The 15,416-nt window shown below is 48.5% G+C and overlaps 1 protein-coding gene across 4 annotated transcripts in view; it reads right to left on the bottom strand.

Moving 5' to 3' along the window:
- The window catches only part of LOC142560073 (phospholipid-transporting ATPase ABCA3-like), a 46,932-nt gene that overhangs the window by 6,389 nt on the left and 25,127 nt on the right, over positions 1 to 15,416 (bottom strand). For all 4 annotated transcript variants that reach the window (XM_075671867.1, XM_075671866.1, XM_075671868.1 and 1 more), the window contains 5 exons: positions 14,071 to 14,201; positions 12,062 to 12,369; positions 6,756 to 6,925; positions 4,292 to 4,430; positions 1,168 to 1,510 (listed from right to left, as the gene is read on the bottom strand). In XM_075671867.1, coding sequence (XP_075527982.1) covers positions 1,168 to 1,510; positions 4,292 to 4,430; positions 6,756 to 6,925; positions 12,062 to 12,369; positions 14,071 to 14,201 — 1,091 coding nt within the window. The remainder of the gene's footprint in view (positions 1 to 1,167; positions 1,511 to 4,291; positions 4,431 to 6,755; positions 6,926 to 12,061; positions 12,370 to 14,070; positions 14,202 to 15,416) is intronic.

Below are 15,416 nucleotides of genomic sequence, written 5' to 3'. Positions count from 1 at the left end.
ATAGGGCCGATAAAACTACTATTCTTACTTCTTACAGCTAATTAATTTGCTATCGCAATCGGTGCCTCGCCTTTCGGGCGGAACTGCGATTTTTTTTTTTACCCGTGATACTGGAGTCCCAAACTACTGGACCAATAAGGGGTCTAGGAGCAGCGCAAGCGTCAGGGTAAATGCGCTTACGCTTATTTTGCGCAGCCGTGACGGTGCAAGCTGACGTCAGCGGCTCCGATCACAAGTATTTTGGGCATGACGACGGCAAGGTTCCGCTCGCCGATGTGGACATCGTCCGTCACGAGTCTAGCTCCGTGGTCTCCAGTCGGGGTCGGTGGCGCGGCGTTTCTCAATCGCCGGTGTCAATGCCGCCCTGAGCCCGACAACCATACTCGTCGCTCTATTCTCGCATGCATACGGGTTCATCCACTATGAAACATTAAAATCATCTGAATGTAGAACGAAGCGCTAAAGAGAGAATCCGAATGGGAACATAGTAAACAAAGGCTTTGAGATGGAAAACAGGTTTAAGTGGCTATTGCCCCGTCCCCTCCCCCCTCCTCCATTCCATCTTTAGAGAGCTTTCCATGTGTATTTGGGCGACCGGCGGAGTCGCCTTGTCGTGGACGTGATCGGCAGTTCCTTATTTTCCTGTAGTCCTAGCGGAACCGTCGACCTTCACACAGATCCCTAACGTCCTTTTACTCGCCTCTATACGTTTTGCATTTTATCCCCCTTAGCTTGTCCACTCCTCCTTCGCCCCCTCTCCCGCCTTCCATCCCTGGACGCCGTCTTTTTTATGGAGGCGGTGAGAGGTGTTTTGCGTTGCTATCATGGAACAATGGGACACATTCCCCTCGTACTCTGACATATCTATCCTGCCACCATTTGCCACCAACCCTCCAGTCTCATCTTTTCATTTATTCTCCCCTTGGCGGCTTTTAAACCTCGTGCTTTTTGAAACTCTGTACGCTCTTCGTCCAAGTAAGAAAAAAAACTGTTTCGTTTATTAAGATATATCTCAAATGCTTCCCTGGCTTTCACAAATTCATTTCCGTCTTTGCCGACTCGCTCGGAAGGGATTTCGATATCAGTGCCCTCCGGTACCTTCAGTGCGCGTGCCCCCTCCCCCCGGATCTCCGAGGCCACGTGCGCGCGTGTGTGCCCACAACTCACTCATGTACTGCCAGTCGAGGAACGTGCGGAAGGCCACCGTGGCCGCGGTGAAGATGACGGCGTGGATGACGCCCAGGCAGGCGTCGAAGAGCAGGTTCCCCAGCCAGTAGAGGGCGCCTCCGAGACCCGTCATGAGCTGCAGGTGCTTGGCGCCCGACATGCGCTCGCCGAGCACGGTGACCACGAAGTGCGCCGCGTGGTAGCACAGCGCCGCGGGCACGAACACGGCGCACAGCACGCGCACAACCACCGCGTGCACCACGTAGCCGGAGTTCTGGCGGCGCGCACTGTGCACCTCGAACTCGCGGAAGAAGCTGAGCAGCGTGTCCGCAGTCTCCGTGCTCTGCGCGGCGTTTTCTTTTTGTTTCTTTCGCGCTCTACATACAGTCAAGCGCTTTTACAACGGACGCCTCTACAACAAAACGACCTTTATAACGAATGCACAATTTCACCCCGGTTCTATTGTGAGCTTTGTAGTACGCGACCTTTACAATAAATAGACTTGCGTAACGAATCATTTTGAACTTCTCCAAACACATCGGTGTAAAGGCGCACGACTGTTATACCGCTTACGTACAACGGGGGGGGGGGGGGGGGGGGGTGATTCGAATGCGGAATAGACTGTTTGCCCCCATTCTAATCGAGTGCTCAGCGTTGTGACGAATACAGGGCGCAGTAAGAACAAAGGACAGATCGAGTCAGGATGAACAAATGAGAGTCGGCGCTTGTCCTGACTCGACCGGTCACTTGTTCTTACTGCGTTATGCATTCTGTACATTATGACGATGAATTACCAACATGCCCAAACCTATTCCCGTCAAAATACTCGCCTATTTGTAGATTCGAATACTTTCAGAATGTATCAGGATCACCAACCCTGCGATAAATTCTATCCTGGCCGCCATGGCAGACATGAAACACTTGAAGTGAAGCACGCAGTGGAGCACGCTGTATGCCACTTAAGGAACGATACTCTTTCGGCTAAACAGCTATCAGTAACAATCACCAGTGAGTCCTGGGTAGGGGAATAAACTGCTTGTGTTTTGCCTAAAGCTCCATTTCAGCTTTTGATAGCGCTTCATTAACCGTGCTGTGAGATGACAAAAACTTGGTAAGTTGTCCATATACTATGGGACGTGAATACCGAAGGTTAGAACGGGTGCTCATTATTATAAAACTATCCGAATATTATTCGATATTCGTTTAGGTGCGCTTCTGACACACTGCATATTACATGTAGGATGTTCTGGTGCCCTACCATCCAATGCAAACTCACATTACGGTGGAAGCCCTGAGAACGCACATGAGACATTTTTCACGTGCCCTCTATCACCACCTTGCAACGCTAGCTTCAGACAGGCACCAAGCATCATTCTCTAAAGCTATCGTCAAGCACAACGACTAACTTCCTTCTGGCTTCACCGCTGCATCTAAACTATCGATGCCCCCCTTGGTGTCTTATCAGCCCCGCAGTCCACCTCAGTGTACCAGGAATCGGGAAAAAGTATGAGCTGTCATCGCCTGTGCTGAAACAACTGTCTCTGCTTCGTCTGCACGAGAGGCACGCGGACAGTGTACATATTGATACTGATGGTTCCACAAACATCCAGTGTTCGTCCTGTGCTGTGATGGTTCCCAGCAAAAGCTACTACCATCAGCTTTAGGACTGACCACCCAACGACATCGACGTCTGCGGAACTGGCTGCTCTTCGCACTGCACTTTGTTTCGTCAATCGGGAACCACCTCGACAATGGTCAATCTTCAGTGACTTAAAGGCAGCCCTACAATCTGTGCTATCAACTCTGCGTCGCGGGCACTTCGAACAACTCGAATTCGATATTAGATGCCTACTACATACATCACATGAGAAAGGGCACCACGTGACGTTTCAGTGGCTGCCAAGTCACTGCGGCGTCATAGCAAACGAAAACGCCGATAATGCCGCTCGGGCAACTCTTGAAGACACACAGGAAGAGGCCATACCACTTTCGCGGTCCGACGCAGCCAGCAGACTTCAAGTGCTTGCACGGGAGATCACGCTCTCTCTGTGGTGCACACCAAGCAGCCAGACCAACCGGAGCAATCGTGAATACGACCTGCACCCTTTGATGCATCTCTGTATGCCAACTGCATGGACTCCGCCGAAGAGAGGCGACTCTGCTTTATCGCTTATGGCTAAGGGTGGCCTTCACGAAATCTTACTAATTTCGCATTCGAATGGCCGACAACGCCCACTGCAATGTATGTCTTTGCGGGGAGACGCTATAACACATTCTGTGCGACCGTCCTGTACATAATGTTCAGAGACAGTCCCTGGCGTCCGTTCTAGCGCACCTTGACAATAGATCAGTGTCAGTTGCAACTACTTTCACATGTCGCTGACAGAAGACATCACAGCTGAAGGCGACGAAGGGACTAGTTCTGTTTTTGAAAGAGACGGGCTTAGACAAGCGGCTGTGGCAGTGATGTCACGTACCGCGCAAGAGTGACGGACTGTAACTGACAATGTGTGTGCTGTGTTATGTGTTCTCTCTCTCTCTCTCCTCCTCATCTTTCATCCCCCCATCCGGCTCCCAGGTGTAGGCTAGCAAACTGGTTAACCTCCCTGCCTTTCCTTCTCCACATTTCCCTTCCTTCCTTCCTTTCTTCCTTCCTTCCTTCTGGTGCCCTACATATTACATGGCTTTCCCAGCTCTATTTCTTCCTCTTGATGTCGGCTATAGTATCCACTACCCCGGTTTACACTTTAATATACAAACTGATGTCTTGCAGTCTCTTAACGTTGCGACTAACATTTTTCGTTCAACAGCTCGTTGCACTGTCCTTTATTATGTTGCAATGATATTATGTCCCGCCAAACCCGACTGCCAAGTGCGACTCTCGCAGCTTGAACTCCAATAGGGTTTCCAAGGAACCCGGCGTTATAGTCGCAGTGCTTCGATATGTGAAGGAAATATTCGGAAAGATTCCTCAAGTATAGGCTTCGGGGCAAGGTGACGTTGCATTGTCCATTACCTATCTGCTTGACCTAACAAGTTTTGGTGAACTGCTTTCCAGCGATTGACGGCCGCAGTTTGGTCTTTCTTCAAGCGCGTCTCGCGTTCTTTTTTTTTTTTTTCGTACCTGAAAGTTGTCTGGCGTGTTGGTGAGCAGAATGGTGGCGTCATAGTCACCAGTCAGGTTGCGAAGCACCGCCGTGTGCAGCAGATTGAGCGCCAACAGCGCCGAGTGAGGATTCTGGCCGTTATACCACAGCGTCACCCTGCGCGCAAGCGCATCACATTTTGTTACAAGAGTTTATTTTGAGCCCTGTGTCGGGCCCACGGACGTATTGGTGCTACATTTATAGAGCCTTCGCCAAGGTTGCTCGCGGATACAGCTTTCTTGATGGCTTCAGCCGAGACTGAAGAGATAACGCCGAATTATCGCTTGCCCGGGCGCAAAACGTATCCCACGTTCCGAGCGTCGTCATCTCGCTCGATATCCCATCGTGGAAGCTTCGAGAAAGGCCGTTGAATTTCCTGACAATAGGAACGCGTCTAAAGTACTTGCTATTTATATCATAACATGGTACTGATCTGGACGAGTTAGAATTGCGTATCCGTTTGTCCGTTAGTGTTTTGTGTAATTATGCGCCGAAATCTACGATGAATTAGACTTGTGTCACGTTGATGAGAAATGCGGCGAGGAAAAAAAAAAAAAGAAACGATGTCATTGCGCATTCCACATTCACCACTGTGTCACGCGATCACCTTGAGCGCTTTAAAGTTACAAGAAATTAAATCGCAAGACATTTTCTCTTTGTAGTTCGTTGCCTCGATAGGATGTTGACATGGTAAAACCTTCTAATGTACAGCAAAAGTTAAGGGCGCGACACGAGACGAGAACCGTTGTGGATGCAGGCTCTAGACGAACACTCGCGGTGGGGCCAACTGGAAACTGTCCCTTCTTATCTATCACGAAAGCTGTGCAAATATTCATCCCCGAGCACTTACAAAACACGCTAGTGGGCGCACTTCTCTAGCATGCGTTGTTCGCAACGAGAATAACTTCCTCTTACGGGTGCGCTGCGTGGTTGACCGCCTGAAGCGCGCAAAGCAACGAAAAACACAAAAACCATTGATCTGATCACGGGCTTAGAAGCACGAAACAACGAGCGAGACCGTTATTATGATGGCAGAACACGTCCGTCGGCCTCGGTGTCGAAGCGAAGCCTATTTTTGATTTTTGATTCGAGCGCTTGCACCAAGTGGCCGGCCGCTTAAATCGCACCACTATAAAGTGAAGGGCTGCCTTCATGTGGCGTGCTGACGGTTCACGGCGAACTTAAATATATTCCGGCAAGGGTGCAGCATATCGAAAAGCTTTTCTTCACACACTTAAAAAAAAAAAAAAGTTTTATTAGGTGCCGACTCGCACGATGAACTGCTGATGAGTGCAGCTTGGCCAAAACTGCAATGAAGCGAGTTTGTGTGTCGAATAGCTACCAGGGATGTCAAAAACGTTCGATTCCATGCACGTTCATACCCTCACCCATTCTTGTGCAAACTCGATCTACAAAGTGCGGCATTGACGGCATTGTGTGCTTTTCGGCGACCTATAATTTCGGTATTGCCGTATCCAATGTGAACATGTACCGGTTGTTTTAGCGAATACTTTCAAATAAAAAAATAATAATAAAAAGTTAATTCCCTGCGGCAGATGGCAAAATTCTAGACCGTGAGCTAGTCAACTCGAAGAGGCGGACATGCACAAAAAGAGTGAAATGCATAGTCGACTAACTAACAAAAACTTCACTAAGTCAGTTTTTAAATATTTATACCGTGTGACATATTGTAATTTACAAATTGTAGCCGGGGAGTTCACAATGCAGATCCACTTTAAACTAATGCTCGGGATGATACCACTTTCGGGATATTAATTCACGAACTATGCGGAGAAATGCCTTGGCGTTCCAATTAATTTTTTGCCTCAATGCTTAAAACGACGTTCTCTGAAAAAAGTAAGTGGAACGACAGTGCATTTTTACCGCAAGTTTGACGGCGCATATCTCGTGAGTGGTGTTATCAACACAATTCTTTTCAAGTGGATATGCCTTGTAGTTTCATAGAATTTGTAAATTGCAGTATGTGCCATAAGGTAATTAGTTTAAAACATCATTAGTGAATTTTTCTTCATTAACAAATTATGTCATTTTCTTCGAGTAGACCAGCTTATGGACTAGAATTATGCTATCTCCCACAGGCAATATCTTTAAAAAAGTTCTGAAAGTGTTCGCTGGAACACCGGTACGAACAGTCGCATGACATCGGGGGTTACAGCATATCTTAGTTACGGTTACCAAGAATTCTTTCTTAATAAGGAAATATTCTAGATTCAGCGTTCACTCCGTGCGTGATTGACAAGCCGCCAAAACGCTTGTATTTCAATTTAGAAGGATTAGTGGCGACTCCCAGTCACGTGTACGCCTTGTTAACTTCGCACAGCATTGCCTTTTATCGAAGCCTACTTCTTCGGGATTAAATTTGCAAGTGTGGGCATGTGGTCGATGCCGTATGCCGCTATATATCGCATGGCACGCGTCTACCTTGGTTCCGGTTCGTTCGAGACCACGCCCATCTGGTAGAGGAACATGTAGGCGTAGACGTCGTGGTTTGCCAGGGCAAGCAGCTGCGAGTTGACGTCGGTCAAGTCGACGCTCTCCAAGCGGACGTCGCTGTCCTCCAGCACAGCGCACATGTGCTTTTCCACGAAGCTCTGGGGAAAAGAAGAACGCCCCGAGAAAGAAGAGATACATTAAGCTTAACGTGCCACACTCCCGCATGTATTATTAGAGTTGCTTCGCGACTGTGAGCATTCATTGAACCTGTCCGTAGGTTGTTTAGCCCGCACTGTCGGTGACAGGTCAGTGTATAACCACCAAATGCGAGATTATCTAGCGCACATTTCCTCGTTGTGTTCAATGGTAGGTCTAAAAAAAAAAAGATGTGCGGATCCTAAGATGGCGTGGGAATCGATGTTAACGAAGCATATTGCAGACAGCCGGTTACCCAGCATCGTCTGTAATTCGGCACTGGGATTCTACCCCAGGTGGAGCAACACGTTTGTGCAAGTCGAGAAATTGTTTGTGCGGAAGGCCCGCAGCAAGGTGTATATATATAGTTCAGTAGCCTGGCAAGGGAACAAGAATTCAGGATCGCCAGTCAGCCTTTAGAGTCTGTCAAGTATAGTACTTTTGTCTAAGTCTATTACTGACGACTGACCCTGACCATGAGAAAGAAATTTACAAAAGAATAAAAGTAGGTTGCAGTGCATACGGTGGGCGTTACCAAATCCTGACTGCGAGCTTACCATTGTCGTTGGAAAGTGTACATTCATTGCATTCTGCCGGTGCTAACATATTGGGCAAAAACTAGGACGGTAACAAAGAAGCTCGAGAGCAAGTTAAGAACCCCACAAAGAGCAATGAAACAAAAAAATGTTAGGCGCAACAGCAAGAGAGTGCTGTGCATCAGAGAGCAAACGCGGATAGCCGATATTCTAGTTGACATTAAGAGAAAAAAAAAAGAGCTAGGCAGGCGAATGGGCTGGGCGGGTAGGGAAGATAACCGGTGGGCCATTAGAGTTACGGAATGGGTAATTAGGGAATGGGAAATTAGGTGGTGTGATGTAATTAGGAAATTAGCAGGCGCATGTTGGAACCAGCGAGCGCAAGACAGAACTAATTGCAGATATTTGAGAGAGGCCTTCGTCCTGCAGTAGACAAACATAGGCATATATATATATATATATATATATATATATATATATATATATATATATATATATATATATATATATATATATATATATATATATATATATATCTGAGGAGCAGAGTAGCACCCATGCATAAGCTTACCCATGCCTGAGCTCCGTATCCTGTCAACAAAGAAAAAGCTCCATTCGTACACGTTTGCACCTCCAGTACCCTCAAAATCAATCCCTAACAAAAAACAACAGAGTTCTCCCATGACGCGAGTAGCCATGAAAATCAGCCAAAACACGTGAAATCCCTTGCGAATGCCTCGCCGCGGCAACGCGACGGCCAATCGTCATGGTTGCAAGTGCGCCGAGACGTGGAAAAAGAAAAATACCACGTGACGGCGCTCAACAGTGTGTATATATATATATATATATATATATATATATATATATATATATATATATATATATATATATATATATATATATATATATATATATATATATATATATATATATACATATACATACATACATACAAGAACACTGTTGCCTCCTGTTAATTCGACCTCGGTTATTTCGACTTTACTGCTTAGTTTGATCGCACTAGAATGTTCCGGCGAAAACTCATACGTTTGGTGTTTGGGGCTATGGAAGGAAGACTGGATTAGTTCGAACGCAAGAGCATGCATGCCGCTTCCATTAATTCATTCCTGAAAGGTAAGTGCGTTGAATAAAACCAAATGTAGCGACATACTTTTATCTTGCCGCCGCGGCTGCTTCGAGGAACATGAGACGAGGCAGGAGAGAAGGTCTGCGTCTCCCAATTGGTTGAGCGCCGTCACGTGGTATTTTTCTTTTTCCACGTCTCGGCGCACTTGCAACCATGACGATTGGCCGTCGCGTTGCCGCGGCGAGGCATTCGCAAGGGATTTCACGTGTTTTGGCTGAGTTTCATGGCTACTCGCGTCATGGGAGAACTCTGTTGTTTTTTGTTAGGGATTGATATTGAGGGTACTGAAGGTGCAAACGTGTACGAATGGAGCTTTTTCTTTGTAGACAGGATACGGAGCTCAGGCATGGGTAAGCTTATGCATGGGTGCTACTCTGCTCCTCAGATATTTTTTTTTCTGATTGTACTATTTTCAACAAGTGTATGGAGCTATGGAGTGCGTAGGCTGTGCTGTCATATATCCTGCTAAATACGTGACACGCGTTATTGTTGTACTAGTGAGGATGAGTAGCTTTGTCGGTGTGCTTTTGTTAGGGACTGCAAATATATTTCGTGAGAACAATCTGTTCGTTACCAGTGTAAATGATTTTGACTATTGCGAGTAGGCTTTCTCCCTTTCCCCGTCTCGGCAGAATAAAGTGGTGCACGAGTTTGTTGGCTCATATTGACTTGGAAACTGCGCAAAGCGGGAAAGTGCTCATTTATGGAAACCATTTCTATGTGCAACTTTCGTCCTTGCGTACGCTTTGTTTACAAATGAAGTACAAGTTCTACTGTGATGTTTGCGCTTGAGAGGCAGCGGCACCAGCTTTTCAGCGGTACCAGCTTTTCATAAAGGCGTAGGACCAGTTTCACTGCGTACACAGATACCAGCGTCATTACTAAACGACGAGAATAGTTGAGACGCTCCGTGTTGATCGCGCACGTTTCTACATGACGCTCGCGTTATTCAGGCTCTGGACAAGCTAAAGCATTCTAGTATTCGTCAAAATGAATATTTCGCGCTCAGCACATATTTCTTGTATTGTGCTAAGCCTGAATATTAGCCACTGTCATCATTATCATATACCCTACGCATCGAGCCACACACGTAGCTTAAACGTCTTCGGTCATCGCGGTAGATTATTACGCAACGGTAATACCGTAGCCAATACCGCAATTACCGTACGGTAATACGGCACTGCTAAATGTCTAATACTTCGCGCGCATTCCGTTCGGTCATCGTGGTACTAAGATGATTAAATTGTGAAAGTGCTGAAGTTCGACACACGGCAGTAGGTTGGGTACACGCAGCTACACACGTACGGACTTTCGAGCAGCGCAAACACACCCGAGTTGTTGAATCAGCATCTACATAGTGCTGCACACACGCAAGCGCATCGACTTTCGTGTGTACCGACGAAACCTTGACTTCATCGCAACCCTTTCACGCCGGGCAAGTCTCTTTAGAAAGCCAAATAGAGAATCTGATCAATGCGATAGAAAGAACTCGCGAAGCTGCTTGATATGTGCAGGCCACGACAGTGTCTTTGCCCGTAGGCACACTGGTCCTGGACGACATAACCTACAAATAAAGCTCTGGCAGGTATATCAACATCGTGTACATTAGGTATGCATAATTGGTGAGACTAATAGCTCTTATTCTTGTGCTAGAACTCGACACTACAAGGAATTTTTCCATGAAAACTAGCTTCAAAAGGCTTGTAAAATGGAAGCAGGCAGCCAACCTGAAGCGTTCTATGATCGCTCCTAGTGAAGACACAATAAACAAGCCTTAAATACTGTAAAAACCCATGCGCGAACACCCAGCAACAATTTTTATTGTCTCACCTCACGTAATCCTATGGGCGAAGCCTGCGCCAAACTGCGAGGGCGAGCGACGAGGGAAAGCGCGCGGTGCCAGGCATCCAGAAGTAGGATACGCCGGGCGAGGAGGAATGCCGCTACCTTTAGTTTTATTGAGGGGGGGGGGGAGGCTTATTCGATGGATGGATGGATGGATGTTATGAGTATCCCCTTTGGCACGGGGCGGTCGGTTGAGCCACCAAACTCTTGCTCTTATACAGCCTAATGGCCTATCTAGGTAACAAAAAAAAAAAAAAAAAAGAATAAGGAAACCACGATGAACTCCCACAACCACATTTTCTGACCCCCTATAGTGAACTTTGCTTTTGTACGTCTCCGTTTTGCACCGACCCCCACCAGCACCTTCTCGTGCGAGCAGCGGTTACTGCATGAAAGCTTGAATTAAAACCAGAATTTCGGCAGACGGCGCTGCTGCTCCCTAAGCAACCACGGGGATGGCAGCAATCTCTACTGCAGCGATGATGACGACTTGCGCTGTGCCCTAGGCGATGTCTTTGTCTTTACAACGCAGTTCTTAGGTGCCCGTTCCTGCGTTGAGCGTCGGCGTGCCTTGGCGTTGTACCTTGTATCCGAGCAAACGAGCACAGCGAAATATGAAAGCGAACACGGAGCGCAGCGCGGGGTCAGTGAAGAGAGCGTGAGGAGGAAAGTGGAGGAGGAAGCTACAGTGAAAGCATGAGGCGGAAAGCGGAGGGGAGACCGCCGGCGCATGCACTGAGTTGCCGGCGTCCACGGCATCTGTAACCGCGTGAGTGATCTCATCTATGCTTCCGAGACGGGAGGGGGGGGGGGGGGGGCAAGATGACGTGAGGTGGGGAGGGCTACGTTCGTCCTGCTGCTGAGGTCAGTCCACAGTTCCAGTGTGCGTGACGGGGGGGGGGGGGGTGATCACTGCTCCTGCATGAGTTGATGGCGAGCGGCTACGAGTAAGGCTCGATGTGACTTTCCCTTAGGTGGTGTCGCGGTTACACTGGTGGCACGATTTGCCTGTGGGCCGCTCTCGTCTTTGGTGCAACGAAAGCGCGCGAAGAAAAGCATAGTGCCGCGCAGGACGGGCTGTGCGGAGACGATGGCTACGATATGCAGCCAGAGTAGCGCGCGTCGCCTGTATGGAAACATAGCGCTGCTTGAACGGAGGTCTGTCCGAGGCGGCTGCTGTGAATAGCGTTCACGCGTCACCCACGCGCTGCCTCTCGCTGTTTCCCGATTATCGAGGCAGTCGCGCCACACTTCGCTCCATTTGAAACATGCCGCGCTAGACAGCTTATCCGCGCCACTTACGCTATTACAGCTTTCTCTTCCTGATTAAACCGTGTACCATTTGTGTATGCGTCTCGGCATGACTGCGTTGTCTGCTCACGAGCTATATAAAGGCTGGTAATAAGTGAAATGGACAGTAGCAGCCCACAAGCTTCGGCAAGACTGCTTAGATAACACGTACCACTTGTTTATAATAAATTTAGTTCTAGTGACATTTCGCTGCAGTTCGCGCTTTAGGACACTGCCAAAGCACTCGAAGCACTGCGTTAAAGGTAAAGCAGGAAGCTAACCTTGAAACGCCCGCCCTTGGTGGCGCCGCAGAAGCCCATGGCGCCGCCGCCGACGATGCTGCGCACCGTGTAGGCAAGCGTCACGTCGAGGCCTGCGCTGGGAGCGAGCAGGGAGCTCTCGAAGTATCCTCCCAGCAGGAGCAGTGCGGCGGGTAGCAGCCAGCGCATGGATCGCGTCATGGACGTGCGCGTCCAGTTCAGGAAGCGCTTGTGGAACAGGCAGTAGAGCCGTGACGTCACCGTCACGGGGCCGAACACGGTGCGATCGCGCAGGGCTTGCAGAGCGTGTTCGATGCCATGGACCTGGACTGCGCGTCCGTGGAACGAAAGCCCCGAGTGTAAGGTTTATTCCCACACGGGCACTTTCGAACGTGCTTGAGCCAATACGAATAGAAGGAAACGCTGACTGAATGCCGTTTCTTTTTCTTTTTAGGTAGCATCTGATGACGGCCTTGAGTGGTTAGGGCGCTAGTGTTTTCGATGGGGTAGCACAATGCTTCTATTTAAGCTATCTTTTTTTTTTATAGAGTTACGGTACTTTGCCGCAGTGCACGTTTGTTCAGCGTGAACACACGCAGAGAGCACTGATGATTTCGCAGCAACTTCGATCACCTGCTCGCGACATCACACTTTGGCAACGTTTTTCGCCGGATTTCACCAATTGAAGCTTGTATCCACTCGACTCCAGTAGAGAAGAAGTAGAATTTATTGATAGGAAAGACAGAGAGGTCGACCTGAGCTAGTGCGCTCTAGTCTGCTACTCTGCACTGGGGAAGAGGGAAGGGGAGCCAAAGTATTGGGATGGATGATGATGATAAGAGAAGTGAGTGCTTATGTACATGAGACAGTTGCCTCGCTAGAGCCGCTCGTCGAGCTTGGTGTCCTGCAGGAACTCCAACTTGCGACTCCGCCTGGCACCCGGACTGTCCCGTCGCTAAACAACTTTATTGCGTCGCATGTGGCCATGGGCGTCGCATTTAAGTATGCTCTGTTCGTTTAGCATCAAGATGGCCCACAGCGCCACATGCAACGTTTGCGAGAGCATGTGCCGAAATAAGGCACTTTCCTTGCCCACTGCCAGTACCTCGACCCTCAATAATGTGATCTGCAAGTTAGATTCAGCCGCTTGGGTAGCAGATCGCTCTCGGCGAAAAGTAACTTGGTAGCAATTGGCTTAAGGATTCCGACGTGCACAACGCCACAAAAGCTATATTGCACTTTTTGAATGAGAATGGACTGTGTGTGAACACCTACATGTGACTCGGCCAAAACTTCTCGGATGAGTATGTGTTCCCACTGGCTGTCTCTTCATTATCTTACCTTTATTTTTCTTTTCCCCCTCCCCTCTTTTACCAAGTGTATAGCATAGCCAGCTGTGCAAGGCCTTGTTTAATTAACCAGTCATTTCCTTTGTTCTTTTTTTCCCCATATGTGAGGTAGATATAAATCAAGCAGACTGCGAGTGGCGACCTAGGAGAGACTCGCGACAACCTATGTTCACAGTGGCGGCTAGCGCGACATTCGCATGGCCACAACGAAATGTCTTGCGATTGTTGCCGTCCATATCTGCTCGTCGACACGTAAAATGAGCGTCAACGTATGTAGACGTCCTGCCGCTGCACCGTTGATCGGTTAAGGGGCGACTTACGCTCAGTTCGCACGGCCTCCCGCTTCCGCATGCGTGCGGACGTGCAAAAAGTTGCCCATGTCGCACAAGCGTGCGCAAATTTCGTTTTACGCTGCTCATGCTGACTCAATGGAAACACAAATTTGTGCACCTGTGTGTAACATGCGCAGCTGCACACACGTCCGCACGCGTGCGGAATCCGTGCGGAATCGGTGCGGAAGCCGTGCGTAAGGCCACGCGGATTGAGCGTAAGTAGGCCTGTAGCTTTGCGAATCAGGAGCGAGCGACTGAACCAAAACAGTCGCTTTCCGACCAGAGCGACTCTTTGCGACCAGCTTGGTTGCGCGAGTTCTGTGAGGCGCCAGTGGGAATGAGCCCTCACCGTTACGGGCTTGCGTCCTCGCTGCCACGTTTCTTCCTTCAGTGCGGATGCCGTTTGCCGAAATCGAAGAACTCTTGGTCCTTGTTTTACCGGCTAGTTTAGCTCCTGGCACTGGAAGCCGCTCGCTGATGCTGCGATAAAGCGATCGCAGAAATGACACGGATAGCGTTAGCGAAGTTTCCAAAGTGCCGACGTTATTACGGCACGCAAGAATGAAACACTGAAAGCACTGACAAAGTATCCTTTTAAAACTTCAATTTCGGCAATTAAAATATTCCGGAGTTTTACGTGCCAAAACCACGATCTGATATGAGGCACACCGTAGTGCATGTGGGGGCTTTTTTAACCACTGGTGGTGGTGGTGTTTGTTGACAAGCAGGAGCGCACGGGCGTTTTCAAATTTCGCACCCATAAAAATGCGGCCGCATGGCCGCAATCGTACCCACGACCGCGAGCTCCGCTGTGCAACGCTGTAGCCACTGTGTTATCGTGGCGTGTCTCGTTAATTCTGCGGTAATCGATTGCTAGATAAGAACATGAGCGTCAAAGTTGCGCCGACACCCCTGCGCAGGTACGTCATTGCGATGCCACAAATTTCGAAGTATGTTTTCTGGATCGGTTGTTGAGTTCAGTCTTGGTGCACATTAATATGTAGTGCATACTTTGTCAAAATTCATGACGTAACGGTGAGTAGTTGTAATCGGCTGTTTATTTTGGGGTGGGAACTTCAAGGTGGCTCTTGCTTGGGCTCTTGCTTGGGCTTGTTCGTTCATGCATGAAGTAGTAAACGCAAGGCGCAGAAGACCAGGACTCAAGAAGAAGAACACAAACGACAGGACCGGCGCTCTTCTATCTTGTTCTTCTTCTTGAGTCCTGGTCTTCTGCGCCTTGCCTTTACTACTTCAAGGTGGCGTCGCCACCCATGTCATTCGTTGCTTTTTGTTTGTTGCTTATGAAGCGTAGATACAAGGCAATTGCGCCTTTTTTTTTTAACTGTAACGTAATTTACTAGCACTCCCGATTTTCCACTTTGGCATCCGTTTAACGTTGTCGAGTCGCACTGTATAGGAGGAATGAGGGGATAATCTTATGAGCTGTCAAGCTGCAATTGCGGGTTTTAGGCTAGCTCACCGTCAATCATGTACTGCATAATGAACAGACCGATTTAACGATCAGCTTCGTGAACGTGCTTGCTATTTCGCCGCATACAGGGCAAGTAGTAAGTATGGACTTGGCAGTCATGAGGCGGTTCTCTTGATCGAACTATACGACGCACATTTATACATGCAATCTATTTTTTTATCGAGACTGAAACGGTTCAATACGCCTTGATCAGTTATGGTACA

Source organism: Dermacentor variabilis, chromosome 10 (assembly GCF_050947875.1).
Source record: "Dermacentor variabilis isolate Ectoservices chromosome 10, ASM5094787v1, whole genome shotgun sequence".
In the NCBI taxonomy this organism is placed as follows: Eukaryota; Metazoa; Arthropoda; class Arachnida; order Ixodida; family Ixodidae; genus Dermacentor; species Dermacentor variabilis.
The sequence above is the reverse complement of the archived record's forward strand: the minus strand, read 5'-3'. Positions and strand labels throughout refer to the sequence as shown.